The 17,099-nt window shown below is 44.1% G+C and overlaps 1 protein-coding gene across 2 annotated transcripts in view; it reads right to left on the bottom strand.

Annotated features, from left to right (window-relative positions):
• Positions 1-5,170: 5,170 nt before the first annotated feature.
• si:ch211-200p22.4 (phosphatidylinositol-binding clathrin assembly protein) overlaps positions 5,171-17,099 on the bottom strand; it is a 76,774-nt gene continuing 64,845 nt past the window's right edge. Inside the window, exons 14-19 of one of the 2 annotated variants that reach the window (XM_041965501.1) lie at positions 16,774-16,914; positions 16,281-16,311; positions 15,659-15,791; positions 8,505-8,561; positions 7,963-8,091; positions 5,171-7,407 (exon numbers count right to left, since the gene is read on the bottom strand). In XM_041965501.1, coding sequence (XP_041821435.1) covers positions 7,393-7,407; positions 7,963-8,091; positions 8,505-8,561; positions 15,659-15,791; positions 16,281-16,311; positions 16,774-16,914 — 506 coding nt within the window. In that variant the 3' untranslated portion in view covers positions 5,171-7,392. The remainder of the gene's footprint in view (positions 7,408-7,962; positions 8,092-8,504; positions 8,562-15,658; positions 15,792-16,280; positions 16,312-16,773; positions 16,915-17,099) is intronic. The other variant, XM_041965502.1, reaches the window with a different exon arrangement.

Here is a 17,099-nt window from a genome sequence, read left to right as displayed (position 1 = left end):
CTGAACCAAAGTGTAACCATCACCTGAAGTTTTATTTTGAAAGACACCGACGCTGCATATTTATGAATGCTAACTTGACCCCAGAATGAGAGCGTGTTGTTTTCACTAATTTGTTTAGGTAAAAAAAAATGGCCAAAAGTATGTGGACATTTTTGTTTTGCACAATATAAATAAAACTGAACTCTTCTGGTTTCAGGTTTTTCCACCACATTTCAGCAACAAGTGCATGAGTGAGGTCCAACGCCGACGTTGGGTGATAGCGCCTTGCTAACAGCCGGCATTCCAGTTTATCCCACAGGATGGTGGCAAACATGAGTTTCCAGGGCCGAAAACTGAAATTCTTTCTTTACACACGTGGTTCGGTGCAGAAGCATGAAAGAAGAAAATGGGTTACGTAGTAAAAGGCTGTCTACATACTTTTGGCCATTTGGACGAGAGTGCACTTGCACACTTGCACAGCAACACCTTTGAACTGTTGCACATTCTCTATAATGGTGGGAAAACGTGAAACCAAAGCACATAATTACCACTTATTTGCAGTGCTAATTTTTGTATATACCTGTGTATATATATGTGTGTGTGTTTACCCATATGTCCCTGCTTGTTGTGACATGGCGATCTGAGACATGTTTACCAGCCTGATCTGGTTTCTGTCTGTTGCTGCAACAACTACAGCTCTCCCACAGTGAGGGATTAAAAGCTCCCACCTCCTGACTCCCACTGCGCTCTGAATAATGAAACTGCTTGTGTACATTTGTTCCACAATCACATCAACAGGCTCTCAGTCACGCCGGGGGTGACGCATTTAAGGGCTTTTGACGAAATGGTCCTTGGTAAGAAACGTATCACTCAAAACGTTCTGGGCCCGACAGACAGCGGCGTTTTGTCTTTGGTGAATTATTTATCGTCAAGCCGCGGCTGCAGCACGGCAATTTGCTCTCTGTGGCCGGGATGAAAGATAAATTGGTACAAAAATACAAAAACCCAACTCAATTAAACACCTTGATGCTACGTGTTAGCCCACATTCATTCAGCTACATAATTTATACCTGAAAAACACATGTAGCTTCAAAAGGCTCAAGTGTAACAACTGTTTCCAGAAGAATAAGCTGCACACATGCTATGTAGGCACCAAGATTGGGGGAAAAATGGCATTTATGTCAGTTTTTAAGAGCTAATTTTACTAAAACTAGCTCCTGACCACGTCCTTGGTAAAGATTATCCTTATATCAGTGCATTTACAAGACATAAAGCAGCGTGCAGAGTGAAATCCTTCCAGTTAGCCGCTTTGTGTGCTAACAGACACTCAATACTCTCATTTTTAATTAAATATAGCTGTAGCTTTGCTAACATGCTACATGTAGCACCTTTAAGATCAGTGTCGTGGCTGTTTTAACAGGGCTGTGAGCGGAGTATTTAGAGACAACTGCTTCGTATTGTCCCTTTAATGGGTTGTTTGTTGTTGTTCTTTTACAGTCTTGTCATTAAATTTACTGATTTAAGACCCCAGTTTGGTGGGAAAACCGCATCTGTGAGAGGCGCTTTCGTAACACACTCTGCTCCTTCAGTCAGTGCCAATGTGCCGTTGAGCAAAGCATCTAACCCCCGCCTGAAGCCGCCATGCGGCCAACGGTCGACGACTGCGTCTTCAGGGCAGAGTTTAAGCGTGAATGTGAGAGTTACATGAATGCGAATCAGTACATTTTCCAGGAGTGTACAACACGCATATCGCAGTAAAATTTCAGAATTTCTCAGTAAAATATTAAGCTGCTGGAACGCACATCGGACGGGTTAAAATATGGGCTGAGATCTCACTAGAAAAGAGGCTGAATTAAGAAAACACATCCCCTCCGGCGCTGCAATTAAAAATCAGAAGATCGACTGTTTGACATTTCAAGGCCTTGAATTTTTATCATCTCAGACTTTAAAGCGCATTTTAAAGTTTGATGGACTCTCCGTCAAGCCGTCAAGCTTGAGCTGCGAGCAGCCGACACTTAAACACAGACAATCGGTTAGGAATGGAAAATGACTTTTTATTTCTTCCAAAAAAAAAAAAAAAAAGAGAGAGAGAGAGAAAACAGATCCCTAGAATAAACAAATATACTGCTGTAAAATAAAAGCCTGTGGTTTTTGTCAACTGTGACACTTGTTTGCCTTTCCATGCTTGATACAATCCATATATTTCTGCTTTAAATAAATAGAAAAAAATGTACAAAGAGATGGGGGGAGGAGACAGAAGAGAGAGAGAGAGAGAGAGACAGATCAAAAGGTGTACTCTGCTCAAAAAACATTTGGCATCATTGAGAATTCATGGCTGATCCTGATGTACAGGGAGGTCTGCAGCCCTCGAAATCTGCATCGTCTGTCTGTTTAGCCCGTCCCCACTGAGTAGTATTCATACCTATATACTGCTGTAATAACGCTAATATCTTTCAGGTTCAGAAAAATAAAGAGTAAATGCAAAATAATGCAGTTGCAGGTTATGAGAGTATGTCTTTAAGCTCTGTGTCGTGAGTGTGAATGTGTGTTTCTCTATATACAGAATAGTGAGGCAGCAATCCGAGGGTTCTTACCAAAAAACACAGATGTAGAAAAAACAGAACGTGCACGAGAGATCTTTGATTCAACACCGACTCACTGACAAAATGAGGAAATTGATCCGTTAAACGGCCTCTCTCTTTGTTTCGTTCCTTTCCACCTTGTGGGCGTTTGAGCTGCTCCTCCGCTGCGCCCGCAGCGCGCGTGGCCGCCCGCAGATGGCGCCGCAGCGGTGCAGAATCCAAAGGGCGGATCTGCCGTGTGCTGCGAGTAACAAAATGTGACATCTTTGGGAGAGGTAACACAAAAAGTTTGGCGCTCCGTTTTGCTACAGCGGCTCGTTTAACGACAGTACAAACATCTTTCGGATTCAGTCCAGCGGCCGATGAGCCCGCTGTCACGGACGGCAAACGAACGGTCAACGAAGCGTGATCCATCGCGCCCTTCGGCTCGTCCGGGGGCGCCTGACAGACGATACGTTTCAAAAACAGGGACAACAAGAGGAGGGAATTTATCTTCATCACCACCATCACTGTCACATCATGCTTTTTTTTGGAAAAAAAGGACGACAAACATCGACAAGGATACAACCATGCACTCCTCGACCCCAGAGAGCGAGGGATGGCTCGCCAGAGGAGCGCCTGCTCTCCCAATGCTTCACACACTTGGCCTTAGCAGAAAACAGACACTTTAATATGACATCAAGATTTATCCGTGTATCCTTCCTCACCTAGATTCATGCTACAACAATGCAGAGGCGCGGCAGCAGCTTTTAAAGTCGAGAGACGCCGCAAGGTCGCCCCGGTCTGATCCCAAACGTGCCGGGTCGGCGGCCGACGTCAAGGAACCGCGGCCGTCCTGGGAAACTCCCGGCTGTAAATGTGAGAAAGCGTCTGAATTTGAGGGAGTCGCCGAAGAAAAAGAGCCCGCATGCTCGGCCAAACTCCTCCCTGGATAAATACCGTAACAAAATTACCTACATGATAAAGCTGTAATAATTACTGGCAGTTGCGTCCACGCCGAGGAGACGAGCCAGTAAAGTTTATGAGACCCAAAAACCGCAGTTTCCTCTTCTATCCGCCGAAATCCGACCATTTTCAAACCACTTGAGACACACAGACAAAGAAAACCTCCTCGTAACAGGCAGGGCTGGATTCCATGCAGAGAAATTTAAAGTTTTACAAAACAGAACAAGAAACGGAAAGAAGGAAAAGTTACCAAGAGGGAGAGAGACTGTTGGGCTGAGTCAAACAGCTTTCAAACTGCTTGATTTCAACAAAGCCGCCAATAAACAAAACCACCTGGCACCGATTCCACTGTCCTTCACACTCCGAGCCAAACCAGCCTCTACTCTGAGGAGGTAATTGCAAACATCAGGAATTATCACATCTGCTGCTCGACCTGCCGCGATTCGTCGCTTTTAACATCCGAGGCGACGATGATCTGATTCTGGATCGGTTCCGCCGCGACGGCTCCCGTTTCCGAAGTGCCAATTCATCAAACGCGGATCAGAGACGGCTCGACGGCTGTCCCAGAAAATAAAAGAACCATAACTGGAACTCAGTTTGGTGCCAAAGCGCAGACATTAAGAAAACAGCGTCCAAGTTTGAATCCAGAAGCAAAAAGGTGCCTGTTTTATCGTGTGATTAGTGGATTCCCTTATTTGAACACCTGAACAACAGCTGGTTGACTGTCAAAGTGGCTAATTGAGCAGAGAAACATTCCAGCTGCTGCCGAAATCTACTAGCATTCAGCTAAAGCTCATTTCCAAACCCCGCTGGACTACATCCTGGACCTGACTTGCCACAAAAGACCTGGATATCCCGAGCATCTGATTCTAGGTTCAACAGTCCAATCAGAGGCCGTTTATAGGCTGCTGACATCATAACGAGAGGCGAGATGGCCGATGCGGTCGACACGGGGGAAAAAATGACGAGGAGCTTATCTGCCAGACGCTGGAGCGATGCTAACAGCGGGAGGAAAGCGAACCACAAAGCCTGAGCCGGAGAGCCTCCGAAAGGTTTCGTCTACAGCTAAAAGACAGAGACACCAAGAGAGATAATAGAGCTAGAGTTACGGGACACTGGCAGAGGTGAGGAGGAGGTGGGAAACCTACTGCGGGAGGTCTTCTATACGGAGGATACTATGACGAGAGGCTAAGCTAACACAAGACTGCGACAAGAAGCGTCTAAGAGCAATATCGACCCAACAGCGACAGTGATGGGCGGAGGCAGACAATCTAGACAGAAACTGGATATTATTACTATTAATTTTTTTTTTACATATCTACACACCAAACAGTGACGAAGCAGGCTAATAAAGCATCCTAGAGATAGACCAGCTAGACAGAGTTGAGAGACTGAAGCGAGATTCTAGAGGTTTTCATAGCAGAGCGGATGATGAGCGTGATACGACTGAACCATCACTGATGACTGGGATGTAGACACTGGACTGGGACCGGGGGGGTGGGACTACAAAAAGTTTCAAGTTCATTGTCAGAATGGCAGGAAAATAATTTGTAGCTACCTGCCACAGCGGCTGGTCGATCAGACAAACGTCTTATTGTAAAACCCCAAACAATTTCTACAAACTTCAAATCTCTTTTTTCCACAGCTCTATTACGGCAGGATAGTCACTTCAGTGCAAACATTTCTTCTTCTTTTTTTTTTTTTTTGCGTGCGCATTTCGCAACAAAATTTGATTTTACAAAAAACAAAAACAAGCGCATCTCGCGTCGAGGTCGCTGGCTCCAAATTTGGCTCGACCTTCGACACAACGTGACCCTCAGAAATAGCCCTCAATGGAAAACAAACACATTAATGTGAAAGCACACACACGTGAACGCACACCAAAATGTATTATCCGCGCATACGCCAACAGTCAAACTCACGGCGACGGATGCTTTGGCTGAGGAATGGCCACGACCTCCTACACGAGTCAGATTTGATCCCCAAAATTTCCTGGAACCGCGGGGCGAGGGCGATGCCAAAAGTTCGGCGCCGCTTGGCTCTCGGCGCAGACGGTCGCACTTACAGCCACTCACTTTGATTCAGTGCAATTTAAAGTGAATTCAGCTTGATTCAGTAACATTTAATCACTCAGTCAGTGCTGCTGTCGTCAATCATTGGCACACAGTGTGGATCTGCTAACAGGGCGTACCTAATGAAAAAGCTCTTATTCTGGAAACCTTTGATGTCTGAATCTGGTTGGTGAGCTGATGAAGACGAGAGGGACAGATACACACAGGTCAACGTGGTGCTAACAGACGGCTAGCAGGCTAATGGTGCTAATTAACACTCTGCAGTCTCTTCAGTACAAAAAAAAACACAAATTTCTTAATAGCAGCCAAAGTGTACTAACCTTTGGGGGAACGGAGAGTCAAAGATGGAGGAAGCTATCGTAGCATTAGCTGTGATGCACCACCATGCTCTGTTTAACCACCTTGGAGTAAAATTGCTCCACAAAGGATGAATGATTTGTACACCAAAATACTGTTTTGTTTTTTCAACAAACAGTGGGAACTCATTGTCCAGTTAGCTATCAAGCTAACAAACTTGCTAGCTGAGAGTTACTACACTAGCTAGCTAAGCGAGCTTTTGCTTCCTCGCTTTAAAAACTCTTTATTGAATTGAATGATGTACAATCTTGGGAATAAAATAGCAGGGGAAGGTAAACAACACTGAAATGGAGAGACGCTAAGAGAGAAAATGTGACTAACTAGCTTGCATGTTCCTAGCTAGGTTAGCCTGCCAGCTACAGTAGCTTGCTAAATATCCCTGCGAGCAGTCACCGTCCATCAGAGACGTGCAGATGAACTTCGCTGTGCCATTTTCTGCCATGACCAGGCCTTATGGCGACTATGTACCATGCTAGCATGTTGTCACCGCTAAACCCCGTTTCTCTGTGTGTATCTGTACCTTTAAGAGAAGAAAACAATGCAGTATGAGTAACAAAGACTTGAGCTTAAAACCCATAACAACAAACGCTCACCTACTATTAACAAAGGGTTCAACAAATTGCTGCACAAGCCCCGGTGACACTCGAGGAGGCCGCAGAAGAAAACAGATTGAAAAATACAAAGATATCCCAACAGAGCAGAAAATTACGGGACTTGGGAAGGTTTGCCTCTGAAACTCTCGCTGATTGGACGGTCGTGGACGCAGACAGCGAACCAAAGGGGATGGCGAGGAGGCCGGTTGTAAAGGCGTTGTCTGAAACAACTGCTGTGCGCACACAAACACACATTTTTGTTCCGTCCACACACACTAAACAAACACTTGACCCCTCCTAAGTGCTCCCAAGCAGCCGTTGCAGGCGGACGGTAACCCGGAGGGGACAAAATAGCACCAGTATGAAATAAAGCTAATTCTGCAGCAGAGACTCTCACAAGCAGCCAGACGAGTTCGGTCTGACTGAAAACCAGAGGTAGGATTTCCTCAATCCCCTCTTCTCTCCTCTCTCCTCCTCCATCTTTCTTCCTGTCATTCTCTCTCATCTTTATTCCCTCTCCTGAAACGTCACTCCATCGATTTAAACAGTATAACAGAAAGAAGCTACACACACACGCACACACACGCACGCAAGAAGTTGTTTCAGACGACGACCAGGCAGGACGACCTCCTCCCCACCGCCTCCCTCCATCCCTCCATCCCTCCATCCTCTGCTCGGCCATCTTCTCCTCCACTCTCCGGCCTGTTTTTTGGCGTTGGTTGGTTATCTTGTCGTCTGTCCGTCTCTCAGTCGTTTTTAGCTTGATCAAATAATCCCTCCGTCCATCTGATCGCTCCTCTTGTGTGTTTCTTCTGATGTTTGTTTGTTTGTCGCTTTTGGCACTCTGCTTCCCCCCTGACTGGATTACATAAACTGCATCTAAAGAGTGAAAAAAAAAACAGGGATATTGTTTATTGTGATTATTATGACTTTGTTACCGAGCAACAAAGAACGTCTCAACAGGAATTTACATACATCGTTCTTTGGTTGACCTGGTCATCATTTCTGTATTACTTTGATCATTCTCTCACTCATTTTTATATTTACTGACTTAATTCCTTGACGTGTTTGTCTGTATCTGTTGCTTTTGAGGAGGCTCCACATAATTTATTATGTATAACTGCATGATTGATGTTGTTTTGAGTGTGTGCACTGAACCTGCAAGAGAAACTGGGCTTTGAAACTGTTTTTTTCTAATGGAATGAAACAGAAAATCTGAATGTGATTTCTGCCTCTTACAACACACTTAAATGTTCCAGTTGCAGTTTCTTTGGACGGGAAAGACGTGCGCGTGTTCAACTGGTGATGACGGTTTACACAAGCTGACACTGGTTTGTTTTGCATGAACAGAAATCACACTCGTGACAGCATCCCTGACCTAATGTGGCTCTCGGGCGCAGAGGTATTGATTGGCGTGTATGAATGCACAAACACCTGATAGCTGACCTGGGCCCCCGGCATGGGTGTGAAGGGGTTGGTGGGTCTGAGAACAGGCTGGTTATACATCATTGGCTGAGGAGCCATCACTGGTACCCCGCCCATCTGACCCATCTGGGGAGGGACCTGGAGACGGAGAGAGAGGAGGGGGTGGAGATAGAAAGACAAAAGAGAAAGTGAGAAACCAAACAGCAAAACAAGACTGTTTTCAGTATATTCTGAATTAGAGTTAAATCTGTAAGTTGATTAATTGAAGAAAACTGAGGAAAAACAAACAAACCAGGAACTATTTTGATTAAAAACTCATCCTTTGAATCATTTATCCAGCAAAAAGCCAAACAGTTGCTGGTTCTAGCTTTCAAAAATGTGAGGATGTGTTTTCTCAGTTTCATAAAAGTGCAACCTGGATATCTTTTGGTTTTGGACTGTTGGTCGGACAGAACAAGACAAAAAGTACCAGAGTTACCGCTAACTGCTGCTAACTGTAGCTGCCGTTAGCGAGTTCGCTCAGTTAGCCCCGCTGTTTTTCCAACACTCACCATTCCATACACAGGCACTTGCGGTGTGGTCATGGGAAAAGCCATGGGAGCTGGAGCCTAGAGGAGGAGCAAAACCCAGGAATCAACTCAAAGCAGAGGTGGCTGCAGAAAACACGCCCTGGCTTTGGCTTGTGTCAGCCTGCACACTGTGTGTGGAAAGCTACCGCGGTGCCTACGGTATAAAAAAGGATTTGACTGAAAACCATTTATACAACTTTGGTGTCTTCAGCTTTGACAAGCATCTCATCTGTCTCTATCAGACATGTCTGACTCTGAACACAGTAAATAAAATACACAGTCTAATGTATGGGCATGGAGAACACATTTAATGCTGATAAAGTGTGTGTGTGTGTGTGTGTGTGTGTGTGTGTGTGTGTGTGTACACATTAGGAGCGCGACAACACAGCATGCAGCAGAGGTACTTAGTGGAATCCCACTGGGAGCAATCATTACCACGGCTTTAAAAAGGGTGGCTCAGTAGTGCAGCGTTTAGCCCTGCCCTCCTTACTTCACAAATCAAATCCACTACGGCTCAATGGGCCTCAAATTCAACGTGACGGGCAATTTGTAGCCGTCGTTTACAACCCACGCGCTGCCTCAACAAAGTGGGCCGATTTCTGCTCGACACATTGGAAAATTTATGGCACCGGGTGTCCGTCGTACGTTACAGTGCGGTATCGGCGAATGTCCCCGGAGGAAAATCAGCTCGCGAGATTAGAGGTGAGGATGCAGCGGACACTCTGCAACAAGTATTAACATTCATATGTTAGATGAGCTATCTATCAACTGCGGGGCATTCACAGTTTGTACAGGTACAGATCGCAGAGGCAGCTTCTCTCATATATAACAAATAAGGATCTGCATTTTTCAGTGGGAGCTGAGAATACCTGCAAGCATTTGGCAGATGTGACCCCTGTCACCACTACATATAACTGTACAGTATTTGCTGCACTCTGCTGCGGGTCGTCCTGCTCGCCCAGGAGTCAGCAAGCTCCCACTGTTTTCAAAAACCCATTAAAAACAGCTTGCAGAAACACGCTGCTGCCTTCACAGACCTAATCCATCACTGTAAATGAGACAACTGAGGCATTTTTCTTAGCATGACTTTACAACGCCTCAATCACTGCAGAGATATTAAAAGGGCTTCCAGAGTTGGACATCTCATGCTGGAGCACATAACAGCACACATGAATGAAAAAAAACGTACAAGATTTGAGTAACCACAGTAATTAGCTGTGTGAAATCATATATCACCTTTGCAGTTTACGTCAAATGATGGATTACATTAATCAAGGCAATACAGTGGTGGGTTTAGCCTCTTTACGTGGAAAAATAAAACATGAGCATTATCCTTTAATTGCTGCTTATGCAACGACACACCTGACAAAAACTGACTTCCTCCTTACACGCTGTGAAAAGCACTAAATCACACGTTCACCCCTCAGAGTTTCATTGCATTTTATTTTTTTATATGTTATGAATTACCGCAGCTTAATGTCTCTGGTGTTTGGCGCCTTGAATAAAAACAAACTAAGCGGTCGATACAGACCTGAAAAGGTAAACTGAGGCAGCGAACAGCAGCCTGGCAGTCTGCAGGCTGTAACACGTGCTCGACGTTTTTAGCTCGATTCTGTTCAGATTGGCAAATTGGAACGATTAAAAGTATGCCAAATTAGCTGTTAGCCATCCCCGTGTGCAGTGTTCCCATGGAAGTACAGACAACCAACACTGGATTACTCTGACACTGAAACAAACTTAAAAATGGGAGGATTCTCAGGCAAGTTCTGGTGTTACATGGAGCATCTTTTTTTCTACATTTAAGTGGATTTATTTGCTTTAATTTGCAGAGGATATCTGAGATAATGAAACTATCAGGAAGTGTAAGTCACTATGAATCTAAAAACATGTGCATCATGTCTGTGGGTTCAGGTTTGACTGATTTAGTGTCTTTTTATGGCGATAGTTTGTGAAATTAGCTCAACACAACTCACCCTTACACACTTTATTTATTGACAATAATACAATAAAAAAAAGGCTCTATAGCTTTTCAAATACTATGTTCTGCTGCTTATATAGGACATTGTTACTGGTATAATCTTCATGAACTGAGCACCGCAGACTGTGTTTTAATGAGAATTAGTCATCGTTTGACAGCTTTTTTAGATGATGATCATATTCAAAGCTATTTTATTTTAACAGCTACACATTGTGATGCTGTGATAGACTGACAGCATGATGCATTACCTCGTCTGACACAGGTTTTGTATTGCCATGTTTAATTCAGCAAAAATTAGGAGTAGGAGTGTGAGGAATTTGGAAAAAGACTGGACAGGAAGTGATTCTCCACCCAGAGATCTAACTTTCTGGTCTGATCTGATCTCAGGAGTTTATCAATATGATTTATCGGGTATTGCTTTCCATCCCTGCCTCCAGGGAGCAGCCTGTGAAAGTTGATCACAACCATTGATCAATCTGATCTCTTGTAGCAGCAGAGCCGGCCAGCTGCCGCAGATGAAGGAAAAATAATCCATTTCAGGCCAAAAAGACTTGATTTATCTGTCAGACGCGTTTACGGCTCACTTAGTAACACACTTGTAACTCAGCGGTTTTAGTATTTGAAACCACGATTTAAGATTTAAACGACTGAACCGTCATCTACGCCCGAGCTAAGCGGCAAACCATCTGTCTCTGAGCTGAACTGCTCCGTCTGTTTTAATGTCTGCTTTGTTTTTTTTAAGCATGACGAGAAGATGTCTGAGAGAGAAACAGAGCAGGTGAGACACTGTTTACGCACCACTACACCTTCTCCATCGGCATCTTTGTCCATCTGTCTTTCAGCCCAGCTGTCGTCTTTCAGCGCATCATGCTTTACATTCACCTGCCTGTCTGCGTCTGTCTATTTATGCTCAACCTCTCCCCTGCTGCGTCTACCCCTGTTTTTGTCTCTCAGGTGCCTCCCTCCTCCTGCGTGTTCACATCTCTGTCTTCTCTCCGCATCTTTAATGCCGAGTTTTAGCGATTCGGAGCTGAACTTTCGCTATTCCCTTTAAAAAGGCAACTCTCTTCTCTCTGTGCTTCCTCTGCAAAGTCAGACTCCTGATCTTAAAATGACCTGCATGGTTAAGTGAAGGTTAAATAAGCGGGAGGCTTTGGAGGATTTCTGGCTGGCATTTTAAGTATCAAGCGAGCACAGACCGTTGCAACCTTGCCCTTCTGGCGAGAATCTCAGATGTGGGAATTTTACTTATCGTGCATGATGCATGACATCCTACTTATTCGCCGCTCTGCTACCTGTGATGTCTTATATATGACTGCCACATGCCGCGATGACTTCCTCATTATGTTATCGGCTTATGATGTCTGCTGTTTTTTGTGTACATTTGCAGCAGCTAGAGACAACAGATTTTCTTTCTCAAGGACAAAAACGAGCCTCTCTATTAATATTTCCCCTCTCTAAGCTCTATTTGTTCGTCGTCAAAGCCAATGCCTTTTTTTTGTGTGTGTTTGCTTGTCTTGCTAAATGTACGTTGAAGGCAGGATGCAGTTCACTGCTGACCACACAATGTTGGGACTTTTGTCTTGTGCCAATCAGGAGGGAAAAAGACGTTTTGGTTTGTTTTGCTAAGAGAACAATTGCCTCTTTTTTCTATTATTCTACTGAATTAATTCCCTTTGGAAATGTCTGTTTTTGCTTTCTGCACTTGTCAGTGAGGGGCAATAACACGTCTCCAAAATTAGATGGTTTAACATTAGTTTCACGTTTTTGGGTTTTGACACAGACTCTGAAGAATGCTAATAGATTGTTTTGTCATGTTTAGTCATGTTGGTAAATGGTACTGGTTTTAAGGATAAAGCTGGTGAGGTTCTATATTTCTTTCTATATTTCTTTCTATATAAAAACACCAAAACTGTCTGTGGCACTCAATCCAAAGCTCATTCATTCCTGCCACAATCTTTAAAATTGAGTCAACTTTTAACCCCTTGACGCCTGAATTTATTTAGATTTATATTAAAAAATTTATTCTTTGTGTTTTTGCGTTCAAATTTAGCCTAAATTATGAGGAGTTTGTTAATTTTTCTGGAGCACATACAATAGATATAAATTTAGGTATGATGCAAATTAGCGACAACAGGTGTTAATGCTTAAATGCAATAAAATTCCTAAATGTGCATCATAAAAGCCATTCAAAATTAATTTATTTCATCAAAACAGCCACAAAATTGGCTTACAACCATTACATTGTAACAACAACACAACGGATGTAGTTTTCACTTTGACCGGTCCGACGAGAAACCAACGCTTGCAAAAGGTTCCTAGGTGTGTGTTGAATACGCACAAACCGGAATTAGAGGAATGCAGCGCGATTCGGCTGCAATGTGGATTAAAGCGGTATGATGCGAATTCAAGGGGTTAAAAGAAGCTGAATAATATCCTCAAACAGCTCAGCACTGTAGTTTTTAATAATGGTCACTCAGATAGGAGTACACGGTGCATTTGTTTGGGACTTTGTTCAACAGCATTTACAGCAGCAGGACAGTGTATTTGGAAAAGAAAATAAAGTGTGTTTTGTGATGAGAAACATGTCACCACAGAGCAACAGCAAGGGTAACTCATGTTTTTTAATAGTTTCTGGACAAATGTAGAGGTCTGTGGCGCAGAGGAACGGGCTCGGATCCACAGGAAATACTATCGTTTCATTTGGGATTTGTTGACAATGAGAAAAATCAAAGGGCTCCCTGTTCTCACTTCCTGTATCAGACAGTTTACTAATACAGATCAAAAGCCAGGGGCTCAGAGGTGAGGAGGTTATTTATGGAAGTTGGCAGAGAAAAGAAAAATTGTTTCTCCAAAAAACACAAGACAGAAAGAGAGAAGAGGAAGAGATGAGGAGGAAAACAGCGAGAGGGGATGTTGGAAGCACATTATAGAAGCCATTGAGCAGCTCAGTAAGACTTGTTTTACTAAACAGGGATAAGTACTTACATAACTAGTATAGAACATTCCATTCTGCATCAGGACGCAACAAGGAAAAAAGACAAGAGACAGACAGAGAGAAAGATGGAGGGGGAAGGGGAGATAGAAAGAAAACGACAGGAGTGGGTGTAGGGTGAGAGAAAGTGACAATGTGAGGGTGGAAGGGAGAATTCAAGGAAATGAGGGGATGATGAAAGAGGGGAGCAAAAAAGGTATGAGAGAGAAGGGAAAGAAAGAGAGAGAGAGGAGGCGGTGTGAGGATGAGAGAGATCGTAAAAAAAAAAAAAGAACGACAACGTAGGCAAAAAAATGGAGGACCAACAGCCACAAGTAAAGGAAATAAAACAAGTGGAAAAAAAAGAACGAGGGGTCAGAATCCGGACGGGCAGATGTCAAAGGCAGAGCAGCGAAAAACAGGACGAGCAGATGACAACGCAAAACAAGAGACGCGATAAAACCGAACGCGAGCGAAGAGGGGAAGGAAGACGAGTGGATGACGGTGCAAAACCAGGCGGAAGAAATGCATAAAGAGGACGAGCGGGACAGGAAGGGAGAGATGAGAGTGAATGACAGCAGGGGTGAAGAGGAAAGAAAGAAGGGGAAGACCAACAGGAGAGCGAGAGAGAGTAAAAGACAGATATTGGGGGGAAAGGGAGAAAGAGAGGAAGCGGAGGGTTAGTGACAGTTTGTCCACGTCAGCCAGAAACTGCTGTCCGGAGATCAGGAGGACAATCAGGAGCTGCCAAGATCAGCACGCACGCACGCACGCACGCACGCACGCACGCACGCGCGCGCACGCACGCACGCACGCACGCACACACGCACACACGCGCACACACACACACACACACACACACACACACACACACACACAGCATGCACAGGCAGCTATATACTGCATCAAGCCAACACACACCAGCACTTCCATCCAAATACAGGACCCAACAAAGTACGACATGCACACAGTCCAGCATTCAGCATGTGCGCTGCAACGATTTCAGATTCATTAGCAAAGTGTCTGGAAGCTCCTTCACTTTCACTTTGCGCCTGAAGTCGGCAGAAAGGTGAAAATTACCACGTTCTGTTCGGCTTCACTGATTTTTAACCGCTAAAGGAAGAGTTTGACATTTTGAGAAACAATCGAGGTCAGTCTTGCATCGGGGAGGCAGGTTTTGCTGCCATTTGACAGAGCCAAGCTAGCTGGTTCTCTCTGTTTCAAGCCTTTATGCTAAGCTAAGCTAAGCTAACCGGCTGCTGGTTGTAGCAAAGAAATAGTCCAGTGTGTAGCCCCCTGTAAAATCACTTATAGCGTGTTGATTAAGGAGCTTTAGAAGTGCTGGTGATCAAATCTTCATGCTAAGCTAAGCAAAACAGCTGCTGGCTGCAGCCCCATATTTAACGGACAGGCATGAGAGTCAAGTGTTATTGATCTTCTTATCAAGCTTAGAAGTTCCCAAAATGACAAACTATTCCTTTAATACAATATAGTCAGAAGCCAGAACATATTTAACACATTTAAAAATGTGATGTAACTCTTAAAGAGGAATAATTAAGCCTGAGAAACACATTTTAAGGTGTTTCCAGGATTTACACACACTGTGATGGATCCTCGTTGAGGATAATTCTGATCTCTCGCAACTTTTTTTTCCACTTATTTTTGTCGTTTTTTGATCATTTCTTGGCGCAGAGACATCAGGAAGTTACATGGGCAAGAAACACGAGCATCCCGACAAGCAGACGGTTTACTCAGATTATCTAAACCCGTTTGTTTGGAGGTGAACAAATCCACAATTCTGGTAGTAATAATACACAGGAAGACTGTGTTAAGCACAGTGGGTGAACGCTGAGCTTGGAGGGTGGTACGTAAAGGTAATTGAGTTTGGTTTGATCTTGTTTGATCTGCATCAGCTAACCGCTTGTGTTTCTTGACCTGCCACATTTCTTGATCATAATGTGTCGTCGTTAACAGATTTCTGCCATTAACGTGATTGTTAAATGTTGTTATTGCTGATAGGAATGATCGCCTCTACTATGAAAATAAGATCCAAGGTATAAAAAACTGGCATCATCCTCTGAGACTTTTCTGCAGGACTTTCAGACACCTTGATGGATCATTTCAGAGCAAATCCTCAGGCTGTACGATCATTCTGCCCCCGTGTGTGCGTTTCTGTCTCCTCACCACATGTTGTACAGGCATGGGCTGTGGGGCCATGGGCGCCGGGCCCCACTGTGTGGTCGACATGGTCTTATTCTGCCAGTTCTGGCCTCCCGTCAGCTTCTTCTCTCCAGGCTGGCTCCAATGCATCTCTGGCCTGGAGAGGGGCGAGCAGCGCGGCAAAACAAACACATCGTCAGGCTTTTATTGTTGTTTTTTTTCTCTCACTTGCTCGACCCGAGGCCAATTTCTCAATCGACACCAAAACCATGTAGTGGAAGAAAAAAGAAGATGCAGTACATCTGCTCTTTTTACTTGTAGATTCTTCTTTCTTTTTCCCTTCTTTTATTTTTTTTTATATTCCCTGTGAGGCGCGTCATGAATTTTAAAGACTAACCATACTGCAAGTACGACAGAAACATAAAAGTGAATCTCGCCATTAACACTCTACAGAACCTGCGCAGTTAAAAGCAATTGAATACTTGGTAATAAATCGGATTTTGACTTTAAGTAGTAAAAGTTATATGTTGGTAGACTGGCAGCAGCACAGATAAGGTGTAAGAGGGAGGTGTATTTGTTTTACCACTGGGTAAATCCGAGGCTACGAGCATAACACAAAGGCATCGTCGGAAATCAAGACACTTACTTCTTGGCTGGGGTCCCACCAAACTGAAGATCTGAGGAGGGACACAACCACAGAGACATCAGAGTTGAATGAGAGTAAATGAAAAGCAGGTATTTCAGCCTTTCCTCTCTGATTTTACTTCATCTTTTGATCTCTTGCATAATCACTGCTTTGCAACATCCAGATGTGTTGAATTAAAATTATCTATGAAGGGAGATGTGCAGTTTAAAAGGGGGAGGGGGAGAAAAGAAACAGGTAATGTTGCCATCAAACAAGCAAAAGGAAGTAAGAAAAACATCCTTTTGTGCTGTAGGTGTCTTTATATAACAGTGTGTCGTCGTATCTGTATGCTCAATCAATATGAGCGAAAAGAAATATGGTCTTGATGTGTGTATGAACACACTGAAAGCTGTATCACATGTTAACACACACATGTCTAACCAGTAAAGTCCAGCTTTAACAGATACTGTAACTGGTGAAGTGTTTTTTTGTGAGCTCGTGTCTGGACACTCACTGCCCACAAGGTTGGCCAGAGAAGAGTCGAGGTCGTTGGCTAGCAGCTTTCCTCCTGGATGGATGGCCATTTGAGGAGGAGGAGGAGGTGCAGTGTGCGTGGGGATTGTAGGCTTCAGCAGGTCGCCGAGAGCATCGAACCCTGGAGGAGAAATGAACTTGTGCATGTAAAATAAGCTGAGGAAAAAACTGGCAACAACATCATCACGCAGACAGAAAGAGGTTAGTGCACCATTCAGACACACAGCGAGAGAAAGCAATGAAGTACAGACAGATATCTGATTATATATGTGCTGATCGCCCAATCGCAGCTTTACAACTAAGCAC

Source organism: Chelmon rostratus, chromosome 23 (assembly GCF_017976325.1).
Source record: "Chelmon rostratus isolate fCheRos1 chromosome 23, fCheRos1.pri, whole genome shotgun sequence".
NCBI classification, from domain to species: Eukaryota; Metazoa; Chordata; class Actinopteri; order Chaetodontiformes; family Chaetodontidae; genus Chelmon; species Chelmon rostratus.
This window is presented reverse-complemented; position numbering and strand designations above follow the sequence as displayed.